A 17,431-nucleotide genomic window follows, 5' to 3' on the forward strand; every position below is an offset into this window, starting at 1 on the left:
CAAATCCAGGTCACAGCCTTCTGGCCCAGGAGGAAAAGTTGTTACCAAATGAAGCGTGCTGACAACATACGGAGGCCTGTGCTACTGGAGCAGTTTCATCCTCACCCAGAAAGCAAAAAACCTGTAAGATTATGCCAAACACATGACACAATTTAGGTCGGAGCTTTGCTGCTCAAACACCCTGGCCACTGATACAGCATGGAATGGACTGGTTTGTTTCAGTGCTGACTTTACATTTTCTGAAAGGTTTCTCAGAGAGGAACGGATCATGGACTATATTACTTTTCCTTTTTAACCTGAATTTACTAGGCATTTGGGGGCAGTTTACTACTAAACACATTTATTTATCTGCATCACCTCCTGTTCAGTTCATTCCCATCCAAAAGTAACTTCAAGTACACCTGAAGCACTAAAGCTGTGAGGCTTGCAGCTCTCTCTTCAAACCATCTAAGCACCTAACATTGCTATAGGCATAGAAGACACCCTAAATGGTGCCCCAGGAAATGCCCATCCACTGATAGCTAAGCTTCTTCCTTTGGCTTCTTACCTAGACACCTGTAACTAGATGGCACAAAGCTGGGATATGGTGCTTATGTCTGATCTGATGAACACTGATGTGAATTAGAATTAACTTCCATGCCAGCAGGGTGAGTTACAGGAGACAGAGACAAGGTAAAATCAGATTTAGGGCTCTTGTTTCCACTTTCATGTCTTTGCTTCAACACCGTGCATGTGAGATTCACAAAAAAATAATAAATACATATGGAGATTTCTTTTATAGGTGGCCAATCACTGATTTAGAGTGAAAAACATCTGACTGCATAATATGTCACGCTGCAGCTCTGCCCCAGTGAAGACCATACTCTTTATATAAATGAAGCTATTTTGATTCAGTAAGAATTCTGTTCTCGAAAGGAATGGAAGCAATAAACTAAATGCGGATTAAAATACCAGATCTTGTCATCCTTCGATGCATTAAAAGACCAAAATAATCAAGACTTTCAAATGCTATGTGAAACTGTGCAGAGCAGAAAAGCAAACTTCTTGCTTGTTTTGGCAGAGGAAGCTCTTTACAGCTTTTACTTGTTATAAGTCGGAAAATACAACATTGCATTTGCTAACCCAATAGATCATTTTCCTATCCAAAAAAGGACAGCTTCTTTTGTAAACTTACCAGCTAAGGACCATTTTGTGGGAAGTATTGCTTTATCTAACATCTCACTGTAAATATTTTAAATTTTAAACTCTTCTTCAACAAAAGAATATTCTTTGATGCTGAGTAAATAAGCATGTTTTGTCAAAAGAATAAAGTTTTCTGATGATATGTAAAGGATTAAATACTTCAAGGGAAAAAGGACAAGAACTGGACATCCACAATTACATATGATTGCAATAGCAGGAGCAAAATCCAAATAGTGCTTCCAGTATCAATCATTGCATTTGACCCAACTTAGTGTGGGAGACTCCAGCCCAGAGCCTAGAGTAAATGATCCCCTGGAAGTGATTCAATGTAATTGGCAAACACCAAGAGAGGGGTCTGGCTTGTTAATATCAGTTACTGCCTATTGCTGTGAAGAAGCATTTTGAAAGCACTGTCTGGGGCCAAGACAAAGAACATTCAGAAGAGGATGGTGACTGGAGGTAGCTGAAACAATAGTTGAGCGAGTCAGTGCTTACTGAAGATCAAGAATAGCTAAGCTTTCTCTACTTGGATATCTAAAACTTGAAACAACCTAAAAAAAGTAGCCTCTACTCGTGATCCCAGCCACTGAGAAACTAAATTTGCTTCCAGGCTTCAGTAGTTAGAAATGGCTTTGGAAATTAACCGAGAAATTCCACCTTGAAGAGAAGAAAATAACTGTCTGAAAATTACTGGACAGGTAAGCAAATCCTGATAGTAATGTCAACATGCTTTGATTCAATTACTGTTTCTTAGGCTGTTAGTGCTTATGCCTTACTGGTATTCAGCATGTGACACCTTCAGACAAGTGAAGAAGGAAAGAAAAGGCCATTTATGAAATCATGATTGAAATGTTGACTCTTTTGGTCTTTAAGCTGCTATAACTTTACCTCCTTGTAGACACAAGTGAGCTCAAAAGCAGTTCAAGACATTGTAAATATCACTGTACTCCAGAATGGCACATTCAGTGGATGCTGGTGGGTTTATGCTTTGTGGCAGACACCTGCAGTGCCCAGTAAAAAGCCTCCTGTAGCTGGCAGTGTTATCAAGGCATTCACAACATCCCTCTGTCACTTGTATCTCCTGAGGAATGCACTGAAGAGCCATTAAAAGGTCTCTTTGCTTTAGTGAGACACTTCCTACATGAACTGCAGAGGCTTCTCCTCCTCTGCTAAATTCAGTTGAAATTGGTCAATGTAATAAAATGTTGGGATGAGGAGACAGTGACATAGAATAGCTTTATTTAGAAAACCAGGCTAAAATCTAAATAAAAAAGGCACTACAAGTCATACCTGATTATACCAAGAGGATCTAAAACTTCCTCCTCTTCTTCCTCCTTTTCCTCTTCTTTTTTTCCCCCTTTTTTGACATTTTCCAGTGATGAAAGCTGTGAGATTAAGTCAGGTGTCTTCTCCTCTCTGAAGAAATCCAATGCTTCATTTTCTTCCTCTTCTTTCTCCTTGTCATTAGGCATATTTTTACCTTTGAAGTCAATGGCACTAGAAGATTTTGTTCCTGCAAAACACAGTAACGGATGCAAAACTGAGTACACAGGATAACAATCACAGATTTTTTAAACCTTGCACCTGTTCCTGATGGTTTTCTTTGAGGAATGAAGGACATGATCAACTTTGAGAAACTCTTTCAACATTCTCACTGTTCCCTTTATCTACTATATGTGATTAAATGTCTAAGCTGTTTACTGATTTAAAGTAGTGCAGTAGAGAAAGACAGAGGAAAAGAACTTTGTCTGAGATGCAGAGGGACATGTCAAATCTCCTTTCTTATTTATGCTACTTCTGTAGTCAACAGAAGCAACCGAATTTCCATGCAGTGATTGATCTCATCCAAGTAAAGTTGTATAAGAAGTGTCTCTTTGAAACACCTATTTCTCTCCACTGGCTAGAGAGAGGCTGTAAATACTCTGCTTAGATGTAGGCAGCTAACTTTCATATAGCTAGTTGAGATAAAGTCCACTTTTTGACACAAACTTAATTCATTTGGGCTAAAATTAGAGTGCTGGACAGCATGAAAAAGCTTTCACAGGAGCTCTTCAATTTACACTCAAAAATGAAGCCTGAAGTTCTAATGCCCTTCAGTATGCAAGATCCATCCAACTGAGCAAATTCAGCCAACTGACACAAAACTAAAGTCTTCTCATCACACTTGTTATATGCTAAGCCCAGGAGAAGGAGGGAAAAACTATTCCTTGCTATGGAGCCTATGGATGGTCAGGAAAGCAATTTAAAATAATGAGACTAGCTAAAAACAGGCTAGTGAAAACCGTGAAGGACAAAATTAATGGTTTCATCCTTCTGACTACTGAAGTAACATGGCATGGGAGACTCATCTCACCCAGCTTGTCATGTTTCCATCTGCCAAACCACCCAGGGCAGACACTGACTAAATGTGGGTGTCCACACTCATCACCTGGCCTTATGCTCCCTTTATAGGCAAGAGTGTGCTGGTCAGGGAAGGCAGTAAATGTTAGGATGCTGCTTACCTTATCCCCATAGTCAACTGTGTTTTACCATGTTAACCCTCCCTAAACACCCCTGACTATAACACCTATATCTCCAAGATCTTTAAGAAAAATGAACACAACTAGCTCAAGGATCTGCAGTATATGTACTGAATTCCACCTGCTTTGTTAGGGTGAGACATTATTCGAAGGCAAAATTCGACGCATAGGTCACATTACTTGCACCCAATCTGTCCACAGTATAAAGGCAGACCAGACTAGTTTAGCTGCAGACATGTGCACCATGGTTAGGTTAATCAGTATGCAAAGACCAATCAACATGTTCTGAATTCTCTGTGCAAGGGGTCTACTTTCAAGAGAACAATGCCAGCAGGAAAAAAACCAATCCAAAACCCAAACAAAAACCACTCCAAAATTTATTACCAAAAGGATTTTGCCAAGTATTATGCAGTTTTGCCCCCCCCAACTTTAGGAAGCTGCCAGTTTCACAGACCTTCTAACCTGGTCATTTGCTTCTGCAAAATAGGCTGCTAACATTTGGTGACTTCCTACCACCTTTCAACTTCACTTCCTTAAAACTAATGCTCCACTGAGAATCCTGCACAGCACCAGGTTGGAGTATTCCCTGCTCAGCAGCTCTCAACTGAATTAAGAGCAGAGAGTTCATATGTTCCATTCAATCAGTGACTCCCTGCTATGCCCAGGGGACATAGAGAAGGAACTATATGAATCACTGGAAAAGGTGACAAGAGCTGGACATGAAACTAAAGCAGATTTTTTAAAAAGGGCCAGAGAATGTGTTTAACTAAAAAAGAATTATTAAAATATTTCTCAGAGTCAATAATTTGCATGAAAAACAGATAAAACATGGAACAGTTGCTCTCTAAGGGAGACCCTGCACTGCCTCTTTAGGGTCCATCTCTCCACTGACAATATTAGATTATTTAGCCTTCTTAACTTACATGTTCTGAATCACAGGAGGAAATCAGAGATGGGACAGCACAATGCTTGCTTTTAAGGTATATATCAACACCTCTGAATGAGACGTGTCCACTGAGAGAAGGAGAAAACGCTAGCAAACATGACTATGCAGCACTGTAGATGCATGAGGACATTTTCAGTGACAGCCTTTTTTCTGGCATTCTGAGCCAGCAGCGTGTGCTAGCAGCCCAGAAAGCCAATCGAATCCTGGGCTGCATCAAAAGGAGTGTGGCCAGCAGGTCAAAGGAGGTGATTCTTCCCCTCTAATCTCCTGAGACCCTACCTGGAACACTGCGTGCAGTTCTGGTGTCCTCAACACAAGGACACGGAACTGTTGGAGCAAGTCCAGAAATGGCCACGAAGTTGATAAGAGAACTGGAGCATCTCCTCTATGAAGACAGGCTGAGGAAGCTGGGGCTGTTCAGCCTGGAGAAGAGAAGACTGCATGGAGACCTCATAGCAACTTTTCAATATCTGAAGGGGCCTACAAGGGAGCCAGAGAGGGACTCTTTGTTTGGAACAGAAATGATAGGACAAGTGATTCAAATTGAAGGAGGGGAAGTTTAGGTTAGACATTAGAAAAAAGTTTTTTACTGTAAGGGTGGTGAGACACTGGAACAGGTTGCCCAGGGACATGGTGGCTGCCCTGACCCTGGCAGTGTTCAAAGCCAGGTTGGATGAGGCCTTGAGCAACCTGATCTAGTGAGATGTGCCTGCTCGTGGCAGGGAGGGTTGTGACTAGATGATCTGTAAGGTCCATTCCAACCTTTAAATTCTATGATCTTTTAGTTACCTAAAAATTCCAGTAACTCAGGACTTGTTGCCAGATCCTCATCTTTGGAGATGAATTTCATGATATCATTGAATATTGCTCTTCGTTCACAGATGTCAGATTCCCCCACGAAGAGAACCTTTCTAGGCAAGAGTGGAAGAGAAGCCTGTGGATATCGTGCCAGCAGTCTCTGGTAGAGCTCCTCTATCTCGCTGTACTTCTTGGAGACCTGCAATGAAACATGCTGCCTAGGTATGTTTCTTTAGGGCAGCACAGCAACAGTTGAAGTGCTGTGAAACATTAACCCTGAAAACTGTAGTGGAAAAACATGTATTAGCAAGGAGCTTTACATACAGCCTAGTAAAAGCCTGTTATCTACCCAACGAATCCCCAAGCATTGTTGCTGGTCTTCTAATTTAAAAAACTGGCATGTTTGCTGCCCTGCAGAGTACATAGCACAGAAACCTAAGGGCAAAGACCTTGTGTGACTCCTGACTATTCAGTTTATCCATGAGAAGATAAAACTCAACAACCGGGCTATTGCCTACAGGTTCTCATACAGGGAGAAGATGCCAACACTGAATGGAGTAATTCCTTTTGCAGACAAAGACAGGAAATCTGAGGAGAAATGAGGCCCATTATGTTACAAGGAAAGCAACAGCAATGGGAATGCTTGTCAGAAAGGTGTGGGCTTCTATGCCACATTAAGTTTTGAACTCAGTACCTTAAAAAACCCAAAACCCACACACAAACAAAACACTGTCTCTAGGTGATGTTACAGATGCAAAGGAGAGTGACTGTTATGCTTTGTGGTATTATACAGATAATATATTTGCCAAGGCCCTCCATGGCCCCATAATCCATGAATGTGTTTCTATTAATATAGAGATTAAAAATTAACAATCAAAAAAAAACTAGCACTAGTGGAGTGCATATGGCATGGATCCTCTGCTAGGGTCCAGCTCTTACCCTCCTGCAACATGTGTTGGTGAACTCTAGTGAAGTGAATTCTCATTAATACTGCAATGTGTGCACTATTGCACATATTGGGATGGATATAAAGATGGAGAGACTCAAACATCACACCCTGGAATGGAAGAAGACAGAGTTCTTCTACCAACACAGCCTAGCAAAAAGCCCAGAAGTAGAAGGGAAATGAGTTACAGATTAATGAAGAATCCCTAAACTGCATCTATACCAGCAAACTAAACAGTATTAGGCATATTCCCAGGCACCGGAAACCTTGTCTACTGGAACCTGACAATTTTTGGCAGAGTTTTGACTTTGGCAGCTAGTACTCCACCAGCTAATTTAACATCCCAAGGCTTAGCCTGGTGCAGAGACCACACAGTAGCCAGTTTGGGTATGGATGCCCACAGCAGATGGCAAGAAAGTTTCATACCGCAGATGCAGCCGGACTGTGTGAGCTGCCCTCCAGGCCAGAGAACACACCTTGACATTAATAGACACACCCTGACTAGTTTACTAAATCAGATGTAGGCATAAAGAGCAATAACCACCTTAGCTTTCACGCTTCCTGCCTTTTGCAGTAATTATCAACCAACCTAGCTGATTTTAAAACTATTTGCATTTTAGCTGTATAATGTTCACTATGGGTTCAGTGTCCAGTCACAAAGGGCAAGCAGGTCTGAAGATCTGAAGCACAAACCCCAACCTGAGTCAACAGAGGAATGAAAAACAAGAATTTTAGACTTCTTTCCTGTAAGCAACACAGGTACGTGTAACAATGTGCTCCACATGCTCCATGTGCAATTCAGCAGCCAAGCACCAAAGTGAGGGCAATAAATACATGTTCCAAAATATTATCATCTTCCTTTAGAAAGATACCCCAAAAAGACAGAGGAAAGTAATGTCAGAATTTCTGAAATGCTGTACATGTCTAGTTTACTAGGTCCCAGCAGCATTCTCAACAAGGTATGATACTGGAGCTATTCCCAACAATACTTTGTAAACACAAATGAAAGGCCAGTGAGGAATTCACTGGTACTTTTTCAGAATAATAAACACTATTACCCCCCACCCAGGGAAAAAAAATCAAGTCTGATTTGTGAAAAACATTTAACATCTAATTAATTTCAATAACTACCAAATTAATGTCTGAAAGCATTAGAAGACAGCAGCCAATCAAGATTATGCCGAAACAGTTTTAAAATACTCTCACACTGAACTGAGATACACAAACTTATTTCTTTCCCCACTTAATTTTCATTCCTCCTCTATCAAACTCCGTAAATTATTCATAAATCTCAATTTATGTCTAATTACAGCACTGAACCTAAAGCAAATGCACACCCTCACATCCTATCGCTAATTGCGCCTTTGTGGGTTTGCGTGGGCTTTGAACAACAACGTCAGCTGTACACACGACACAGCATACCAAGTGTGACAGCACTATCTCCAAAGCATACTAATATGCTTCCCCAAAGCCTGCAGCACTCCATGCAGGCTAATATCCAGCAGTGCCGGGATGCCCTCTGCTGGGATGACTAACCACACCACTGAGACGTCAAACCGCCAGCCAAAACCATCCCGCACTTGCCTAAGCCCATTGCTGGCCCCTGCAAGCCCCTGTCAGCTGAGGCTTCTCACTTCTTGCCCCTGTGTCTTAAACCCTGACTGCCACTGGCTTCTCAACACCTTTGCTCAATGCTGCTGCCAGCTTTCCCTTGGTTTTGGTGCTGGAAATGCAGTAGTAAGGCTGGCTGGGCCCAACAACCTTAGACTGATCCATTTAGAATCACTGAATGGTCTGGGTTGGAAGGGACCTTAAAGACCAACAAGTTCCAACCCCTCTGCCATGGGAAGGTACACCTTCCACTGGACCAGGTTGCCGCAAGCCCCATCCAGCCTGGCCTTGAATACTTCCAGAGATGGGACATTCACAGCTTCTCTGGGCAACCTGTAAAGAATTTCTTCCTTAAGTCTAATCTAAACCTAACCTCTGTCAATTTAAAGCCATTCCCTCTATCACTATCACTCCAGGCCCTTGAAAAAAGTCCTTTTCCAGCTCTCTTGTAGCCCCCTTAGGTACCGCAAGGGGCTCTAAGGCCTCCTTGAAGCTTTCTCTTCTGCAGGCCAAACAGCCCCAGCCCTCTCACTCTGTCTTCACCAGAGAGGTGTCCAGCCCTCTGATCACTTCCATAGCCCTTCTCTGGACAACAGGTCCACATCTTTCCTGTACTAGCATCCCCAGAGCCAGAGGCAGCAGCACAGAGGCTTTACAAAGTGCTGGACAGGTTCTGCAGAGTATCTTTTCTAAGCTAAGTCCCATGCATCATGCAGAGTATTCTCACACCTTTCCACTCAGGAAGCACTGCTCTGCCTTGACAATTTTGGACCTTTTCAATCTGACACCCTCTGACAATTTACTGGGAGAAAGGCATATCAGCACCTAACAAAATTAAATCTTGCTTTCCCTGGTTATTACTCACAACCCTTTGAAAATAGTTGAAGGATCCTATGGCCTGAAATGTCAGGATAAAAAATAAATGCCACTCTAAAGCCCATTTGATCAATCCTATTCAGCAAACAAAGTCCCATTTGATAAAAATTCAAATAATTTTCTTCTGCTGCATGTAATTCCTCTAGTGCAGTTATCCTCTCCCCCTCCACGCCTCTAACTGAACTCTGAACACTGTGGAGCTAAACCCTCATCACCTGTAAGTCAGTCTGAGTGAACAAACTTCAAGGAGTTCTGTCAAGTCACAGTATCAAAGGCTCAATCTAATTCACTTCAAAAGAGTTAATCATGCAAATACAGCAAAGCATGTGCATATCTGCCAGGTCATGACCCTATTTGCCTGTAACAACTAACATCCAACACAGAACTTAAAGAGAGACAGGGATGGGTTGAATACGCTTTTTTCACCAGGAACAAATAAGTAAGTTCAACGTGATCAAATACAGCTAGAAGGTTAAGAAAACCACCATGAAGTTCAAAGTGAAAGGCTGGAGTTTGCTGCTAATCCCTCAAAGCACATGCACGTGCTTTGCCCCTTTCTTCACAAGAACCTCATGCACAAAAGTACACACACCAGAATGCCTGTAGGACACAAGTCTGGGACTCTCAGTTGTGTGCAGAATTTGATCCACTCACTGTTAATGGGATGTAGTGCCTCCTTTCCCTTTAAAGCTCCTTTGAATGCTCCATTTCTAATCTGAAATTTGTCTTCATACACTTTTTATCTACTGAAGGATTTCAACAAAATGGAGATCTCAGAGCTAACTTGAACCTTCTGGTCACACCAGTGAAGAGCATGCTTGATTTCAAAGTATTTAATGAAAAATATTTGGCTGCTGTGACTTTCCTTGTACAATGCCCACTTCTTAGCACTGTCCCTTAAAACAACCACTAGTTTGGGGTACAGGAATCAAAAGCATCCCTCCTGCCAGACAGCAGAACCCAAGCTTTCACTTGGACATTCCCAATTCAAGCCATACCAGAATTAGTGTTGCTTGGTGACCTCATGGGTATGCATTATGGTAGATTTTAATTACATGACCACATGCTGTTCACCCCATCTGTTTTGCCCAGTAGAAGAGCAGGCACTCTAATACTTCTTTTTAATCAACATGAATTCCTAATAGCTCCTGAACCTATTGCTACACTGAGCATGGATTTCTCCCTCCCCCCATCCCCTCACATCACAGAGGTTATAATGTGCAGGAATTTATCTTCACAACATACCTGTATGGTCAGGAAACAGCAACTCCAATGCACAGATTTTGAGCCCCACAAAAAGAAGACCAACATATGCAAACAGGCAATGATGAAAACATAAACGAATACACACCCACATAGTTACACTCTCTCATTTTATGAGAAGAAGCCAGTTCTATAGTAAATGCCTACCTAAACTGTGCTGTGCCTGTCAAACACCAGTAGTTATTTGTTCTGCTTTGAAAAAGAAAGGGCTTGACTAGCAAATGTAACTTGTAAAAAGCTAATCAATTAAACTGGGTGCAAATAGAAAGAGAAGGTACTAAAGCAGGGTGGATTTTAATAAGGCTTGGAAGAGAGAAGTTAATTGCCAAACAGCTAAGGTGTGGCTAGAAGAAAAGTATTTAAGAAAAACAAAGCCTTTTCTTCTTCTCACAGAAAATGGCAGATCTACAGGCAATAATTAAGTATCACCTTGGCAGCAGTACCAAAGAGAAAACCAGTTTGTCGCTTTCCACAGGGCAAGAGTATTCTGACCTTTGAAAGAAATGCAGCTGACTTTCCTTCAATTACCAAATATAACCTCAAGGTTAAGCAGTTCTACAACCTATTTGCCCCATTTTACAATTAGCTTTTTTAAAAATTAAAAATCCCTCCAGTTTTGAAGAATTTAGATATGAAAGTCATCACAGAAGTTAATTTTTTCTACTGTTAATGTTTCACAAATGCTTCAATTTGAAATGTTATACTGATTTTGCATAGTCCCATTAAGGCTGGGAAACAGGGAACTCTGGATTGTTTAGACACACAGTAAAGGCTTCACAGGTCAGATACAGAATTTCTTGACGTTCACTTGGTGTTGGTCATAGGCCCTTAACATATATCAGTCTTAACAGGATGAGAGGTCATAGCCTCAGCATATGCCAGAGAAGGTTCAGGTTGGACATCAGGATTGCAGGGGTTGCTAAACATTGGAATGGAGTGCCCAGGAGGGTGGTGGAGTCACCATCCCTGGAGATGTTCAAGAAATGACTGGACACAGCAGTTAGTGCTATGGTCTAGCTGACAGGGTGGTGATTGGTCATAAGTTGCACTCAAAGATCTCAGAGGTCTGTGCCAACCTGAATGGTTCTGTGATTCCATCCAGTGTGGCCTAAATCGCATCACAGCTAGCTCAGAGGACACTAGTCGTGCCCAGGGGACACGCTGGAGCTGCCGGGGCAGCAAACGCCGCTGGGCGCCGGCACCTCGCTGCTGCCACCTAGCGCCCGAGCCGAGCACTGCCCCTGGGGCCGGCGGGAGAACGGCCAGGCCGGGAAAAACAACCCATCTGTGCTCCGCGGAGACAGAGGGGAACAAGGAGGTCTCAAAACACAGACCTGGCTCCCGATGGGGCCAAACTTGGAATAATGTAACCGGAGCCAATGAAAATCCTACCACACCTACCTGTCTTCTCTAACCTTTCTGTCATCTCAGCACTGTAACACTGGATCATTCCTCCAACTTTCAAATTTGGCAATTACAACAAAAGCAATAATTTTATTAAAAAAGTTCCCTCTCCAACCTGTTCCAAAACAGGCACACAGTAGTTTCCTTTTCCTCCTTCAGATGTCTCATCTCACTCCACCTTGTGATACAAATTTGATGTGTTCAATCTGCTGTGACAAAGTAACCTCATCTTTCTCTGCTGTTCCCCAACCACCTGGTTCTCTTACACTTCATCTGCAAACTCTCTGGAGGCCATAGCTCTTATTTGTGCTGATTCAGCATCCAGCCAAACAGGGCACTGTACGGACACTGGGTGCAACTCACCTCACCTGGCAGCCACAGTGCTGGGACTTGTTGCCAGGTTAAGCCAACTGTCTATGTGCAGGAGGTGTCTCAGCTCTCATGACAGTCAGACATAGTCACTACATTTCGGTAAGCTGTCACTGAAACTCAACTCATCTGAGCATGGGCAGCTAGTGGTACCTTGGATGATGCACCATATCTCACCTCACTGTGTTCCAGGGTGGTGCCAATGCCTTTATGTCCTCTGTCACACCTGCCAGCCCTGTGTACACACCTAGGATAATTTAGGGTTTCTCAAATGGTACCAGCCATGTATGTTATGCAAAGTGGGTTCCCCTCACTGTAGACGCTCAGCTACATTCTTCTCCACAGAACTGTATTGATTGGGATGGAGTGAGAAATTCATCAATGCAGATGTCTAATCATAGAGAACTGATTGTTCTGCCCAGAGACAGTCATACCAAGCCATCCAAAATGCTCTGGGGTATCCAAGGAGCCTGTTTGGGGCAGGAAAATACCACACAAGACCTAAGGGAGACCCATAACCTTCTGAAGGCCCGGTGGAAAATGCCAGGGCACCTCCAGTGGTACAGTGAGTTGTGGGCAACTCGGTTGTGCCTTCAGAAGAAGAGACTGGAGTTGAAGTCACCCCACTGCAACTGTCTAAAATGTAGATGCTTTCCCTTTACAGTCAGAGAAGAGAGGCATTTCCAGAGGATGAGTCACCTCATTCCCCTTCTCCTCACTGACCATAAAAACAAGGACAGACTCAGATTAAAATATCCAACTTACAGAGAGATAAGTTAGGACAGGTGAATGCTCTGCTCCTTTCAGTAATACATACAGAAAAGACTCATTGGAATGAATTGATGAAAAGCATCCATCCTCCAGGTTCCCAGCTCACGGTTTTAAATTACTCTCACACAACAAACTACATAATATATCAGATTTAGTCATCTGAAAAAAATTGTATCTGATGATATAAATATTATTCCCGTCAGGCTCCACCAGTATTCTTCTTCATGAAGAATGAAATGTCAGGAGATCTGACCAGAGTTCATTTCACTAGAGAAGTGCAACTAAGTGCTGAAAGTCCTCCAAGAAAGAGCAGACATGGGAACAGACAACCTCAGCAAGCAGTGGGGGAGGAGGCAGTAAGAAGTCTGTTTCTCATCTTTACAGACAAGCTGATTCTATCAACTTAATTCTTAAGTGAAGCAAAATAAAGTTAGATAACAATAGCCCAGTTCAACATTTCAGGTTTAGTCAGACTCCTTCTTGCACAGAGCTGCCTGGAAATATTACACAATATAAGCAGAAGTTATTGTACATCCCCTTCTGTTATCCGCCCATGTCAGGTTCTTAGAACAAACTTTAATGGGGCTGTGCAACTCACAGACTCAAGAAACAGGTGTAAACCAGTACTGAAAAACAACCCCCCAAATACCCATTTTTAGCCAGGACCAGTTCCTCAGCTGACGTGATGGAACAGCCACATGACACTGGCACACAAAAGGAAACACTGCGGGAGCGAGAACAAGCAGTCAGAGATGAGGAGGTAGAACAGAACAGACTCTTAGCTAGCATTGCATAAGAGTCTGCATAAGAGCATTGCATAAAGTTATATATAGCATAAAGAGTGCAATAAATACATGAGATCTCCTCATCATGCATCTCTTTACAACACTGATAGATGTTTATCTGCAAATCAGACTGTGAAAATAATCACTGATTAGCTGTCTTCTACAGAGTGTGAGTTACACTAGGGCTGATGGTCTACCAGGTAACCACACACTCACATGACTCTGACATTACAGTTACCACCAAAACACCTGAGAAGAGCAGATGTTCACAGCATGCATCCCTATATAGTCAATGGACAGAGTAGTGCACTCCTTGGGAATGGCTCAGCAGGCAGCTAAAAATCAAATGAAACATACCCTAAATACACCTTTTTCTATCAACTCAATAGACAGTCCCAGGTGAAACAGCTCAAGTGGATGTATGCATGCTACAGATGAGACTAATTTCACCTGGTTTAAGTCATGTGCTATGTTTTCAAATCTTTTCTCTGCAGGTATAAGGAAAAAGACAATCCAACTCAATAATGTTTCATATAGGCACTTCCTTGTAAAACTCTCTTACTAAGGATTTTAAAAGCCATGTCAAGGGTAATAGACCCATTCAAATAAGCTATTATATATTTATTTCATGTTTATGTACTAAGTCCCAGTGCTGATACATTTATCAGAGAAACTAATTTTGTAGCAGGACTTACAAAAAGCTTAATTGGTTTCTATTTGCATAACACCTTAAAGGCAACAACAGTCATTGTTGCTTTGAGCTCCTGGAATAAAAAGTTCCATTAATGTATGTATAATACTCCTATTGCAGAAATCGTACAGACTGTGATGTCCTACCAAAGACCTTGACCCAGGGAGGCCGTGATTGATGAGAAACTATCTGCTACATCAGGACCAAAATAATCAAAGCTGATTAAGAAAGTGATCACTAATACAGCTCTGATTAAACATTTACCATAAATTGAACTACATCTTCAGGCTTGTGCTTCGCTGATTTGAAGGCTGCCAGTCGGGTGACAACGACAACGTGATACTCTACGTGGCCAGTCATCATCTTCCCACGGACTTCCTGGTACTCCGGCACCGACAAATCCAGCCCCGTGTGCGTATTCTGAATTTGCCTAGGGAAGAAAAAACACTAGGAGTTCAGGCATTGGCACAAAGACTTCTAACTGACCCTCTCCCAGGACTCAATTCAAAGCCCAAGAAAGTTAGTGCAACGACTTGCATTGCAACAGGCCATCAGACAGACTCTGCCCCAATGCTGTTCCTACTCTGCAACAAGACAAATTTGGCCATAGCCCACTTCCTATATTCTATCCCAGAGCACCTGCCACTAGCCACTGCAGGCAAAATGCCAGGAACATAGCATTTCTGGGAAGAGAAGATGGGGATTCATTCAGAACAGGACTTCACTCTCAGGAGCTGAAAATGCTCTTACTCAGCAGGGCAGGTGAGAAGATCCCATGATCTCTCATCACAGTTTGTTTTGAGGCAAAGGTCTGTTCACTACAACTCATGCCAAGCCCTATCCACCTCTCCTTTGTCTAAGGACATTCCCAAGAATGGCAAAGACAATAGCTGAAAGGGGCCATGAAAGAAGGAGCTTGCTGGAGCACAGGGACAACTTCAGGTTTGTTAAGAGGCAATCAGGCAACCTGATTAAAGCCTGAAATACAAAGAAAGCTGCTGGAGCTGACTGATGGGCCAATCACAGTTTCCATTTGTGAAGGTCCTCAAGGCAAATTAGACAAACACCTGTCGGGACTCAGCAAATTAAAGGACATGATCCCTTGGAGCTGCATTCTGGTTTTGACTCTCTGATTGACAGTCTTGTTGCCAAACAGCAGAAAATCCCACTGGAAACAAAACTACCTGTCCTTTCATACCCAGTTAAATTAGACAATCATAGCATTAACCTCTGAGAGTTGCCAGCAGTCAGAACCACTCACAGCTCCTCTTGGAGGATAAACAGGAGCTGCTGTGCAGTTTACTGAACACATTTTCTTCTTCTGTCAGCTTCAGATCTGTGGAACCAGGGTGTGAGCTTTCCCCAGATTCCCACCCAAGGAATTATTTCATACATTTTTGCAAAAGGAATGCCAGAATTGACCTATATTGCTCACACATCAAGAGTAAGTCCAAGCAGCTGCTGTTGGGTCACAAAAGAGTAAGTTTAAAGAAATAAATAGTCTGTTTCAATAGACTGGAAACCAAAACTAAGCAGTGATCCCCTCCCCAAAGTTATCCCATGCCAAGCCACAGCACACTCGCTACTGCTGTCACTGGAACCAAGCACTCTGCCAGCATCAGAAGGAAGTTTATTATCCAGGGGATTGCCCTCTGAACACATCTCCAAGTGCATCCTTCCAATGTCTGAGTGAATGTTTTTATTGAAACCAGGAGGGATCATTTAAAAAAATAAATTAGAATCATTAAACACTTCTACCTTTTTTAAACTTAACCATATGGGGAATGTCAAGATCCATCTTCCCTGGACTTTCTGTAGATTGCAGAGGTGTTTTGTTGAAGTCTTGCCTCTCTCTTAAGGAAGTTTAGATTCATTAACACAGGTGTCCTTTCACATAAGGACACATGAGATGCAGATCTTAAAATACACTTTTAAGAGGTTTAAACAAGCTCATTTCAAACAAAGTTTCAAGACCTCCTCTCATCACACCAAAACTTGACCAGTTCTTCTGAAACTTGAGCTTTCCCAAGAAGGCAACCTCTGAATCTCCAATGCGAAACTTGAATAAAAAGCTTTTTAAAGGGAGTATCTTGAGAGCTCTTGATAAATAGGACAGCAATAAACAAGGGCACAGGCCCAATTTTGTACCCAATCCTCTTTGCAAGGCATGTTTAAAACACTGAGGCTTTAACAACAGTGCTGGCATCACCACCATTTTACAGTAGGTACCTAAATGCTATCATGTTTGCTCTGATTCTGTTCTCATTTTCTACCAGTCAAGCACTGGTCTTTACACTTTCAGACAAAATTTTGTCCTCAGTTACACGTGGCTGAGCTCTAAGACAGGACCAACACTGCCTGTGCGTGAATACATTGGTGCCTGGCTGTCACACAGCAGTCTGTCAGACCTGTAAGTAAACAGCCATCTGTCACGACCCACCTGGAGGGGCTGTGATGTTTGCAATCAGTTCTTGTCAGACTGAACAAAGACACAGGACCACGTGTCAGGGAACTTCAGGTTTTACTGTACAGTTGCCATAACTCCGGCAACCAACCCAATATTTAGACCCAAAAGGTGTTAGCAAACAAGCTCTTAAATTTGTACAATAGACTTCCATAGGAGTGGAGGATAACAAGGCCTTAACTTACACAATACAATACAGTACACTTCAATAACTTCTCAATTCTCACAACAAGCTTCTTAAAGGTGGCTAATAAGCCACAAGACACCAATATTCAAAGGTGCTGCTCACAAGCCACAATACCACTTTTCACAATCTCCCCACTCCTACAACACACCTCAGTAAGGACTATGGCGGAAAAGTATGATAGCTGTTCTTTGCCCAAGCAAAGCAGGGAGAGAGAGAGAAATAAAGACAGAAAAGTGAGAGAACTAACATAGAATTATCACCAGTTCTTCGATCCTGCATTGGTCCTGCCATGTGGATATTCTGGAGCAAAGCATGAGTGAAAGACAAAGAGAAGAAAGAGAGAGAGGAGAAAAAAGAAAGAGCGAGGAGGCCTGATCCACTCCATTTTATAGTTAACTTGGTGTAGCCTCTTATGTAAACTGGATTTTTCACACTCTTCTGTTCACATGTGCACACCCACTTTGAGCCCTCGCTCAGGAAGTGAGTTAGGAGTGGGAGGGCCTGAGCAGGAGCCTCCTGGTGAAGTGGAAAGTTGGCTCAGAACAGCACTGCCCCACCTCCACAGGGCCCTCTCCTCTGATCACATTCTACTTGTCATCACAGTCAGAATGTTTGAGGC

General features: G+C 42.5%; 1 protein-coding gene across 1 annotated transcript; it reads right to left on the reverse strand.

Moving 5' to 3' along the window:
* Nucleotides 1-2,472: 2,472 nt before the first annotated feature.
* On the reverse strand, nucleotides 2,473-14,591 carry LOC103798607 (HCLS1-binding protein 3-like; the record flags this gene model as incomplete). The annotated part of the gene is made up of 3 exons (XM_009070882.1): nucleotides 14,426-14,591; nucleotides 5,437-5,644; nucleotides 2,473-2,695 (listed from the first exon to the last, which is right to left on the reverse strand). Coding segments are annotated over exons 1-3 (530 nt in total), but the record flags the coding sequence as incomplete, so codon positions are not given.
* Between the last annotated feature and the right edge of the window lie 2,840 nt (nucleotides 14,592-17,431).

The sequence above is a fragment of the Acanthisitta chloris genome, unplaced genomic scaffold (assembly GCF_000695815.1).
Source record: "Acanthisitta chloris isolate BGI_N310 unplaced genomic scaffold, ASM69581v1 scaffold6823, whole genome shotgun sequence".
NCBI classification, from domain to species: Eukaryota; Metazoa; Chordata; class Aves; order Passeriformes; family Acanthisittidae; genus Acanthisitta; species Acanthisitta chloris.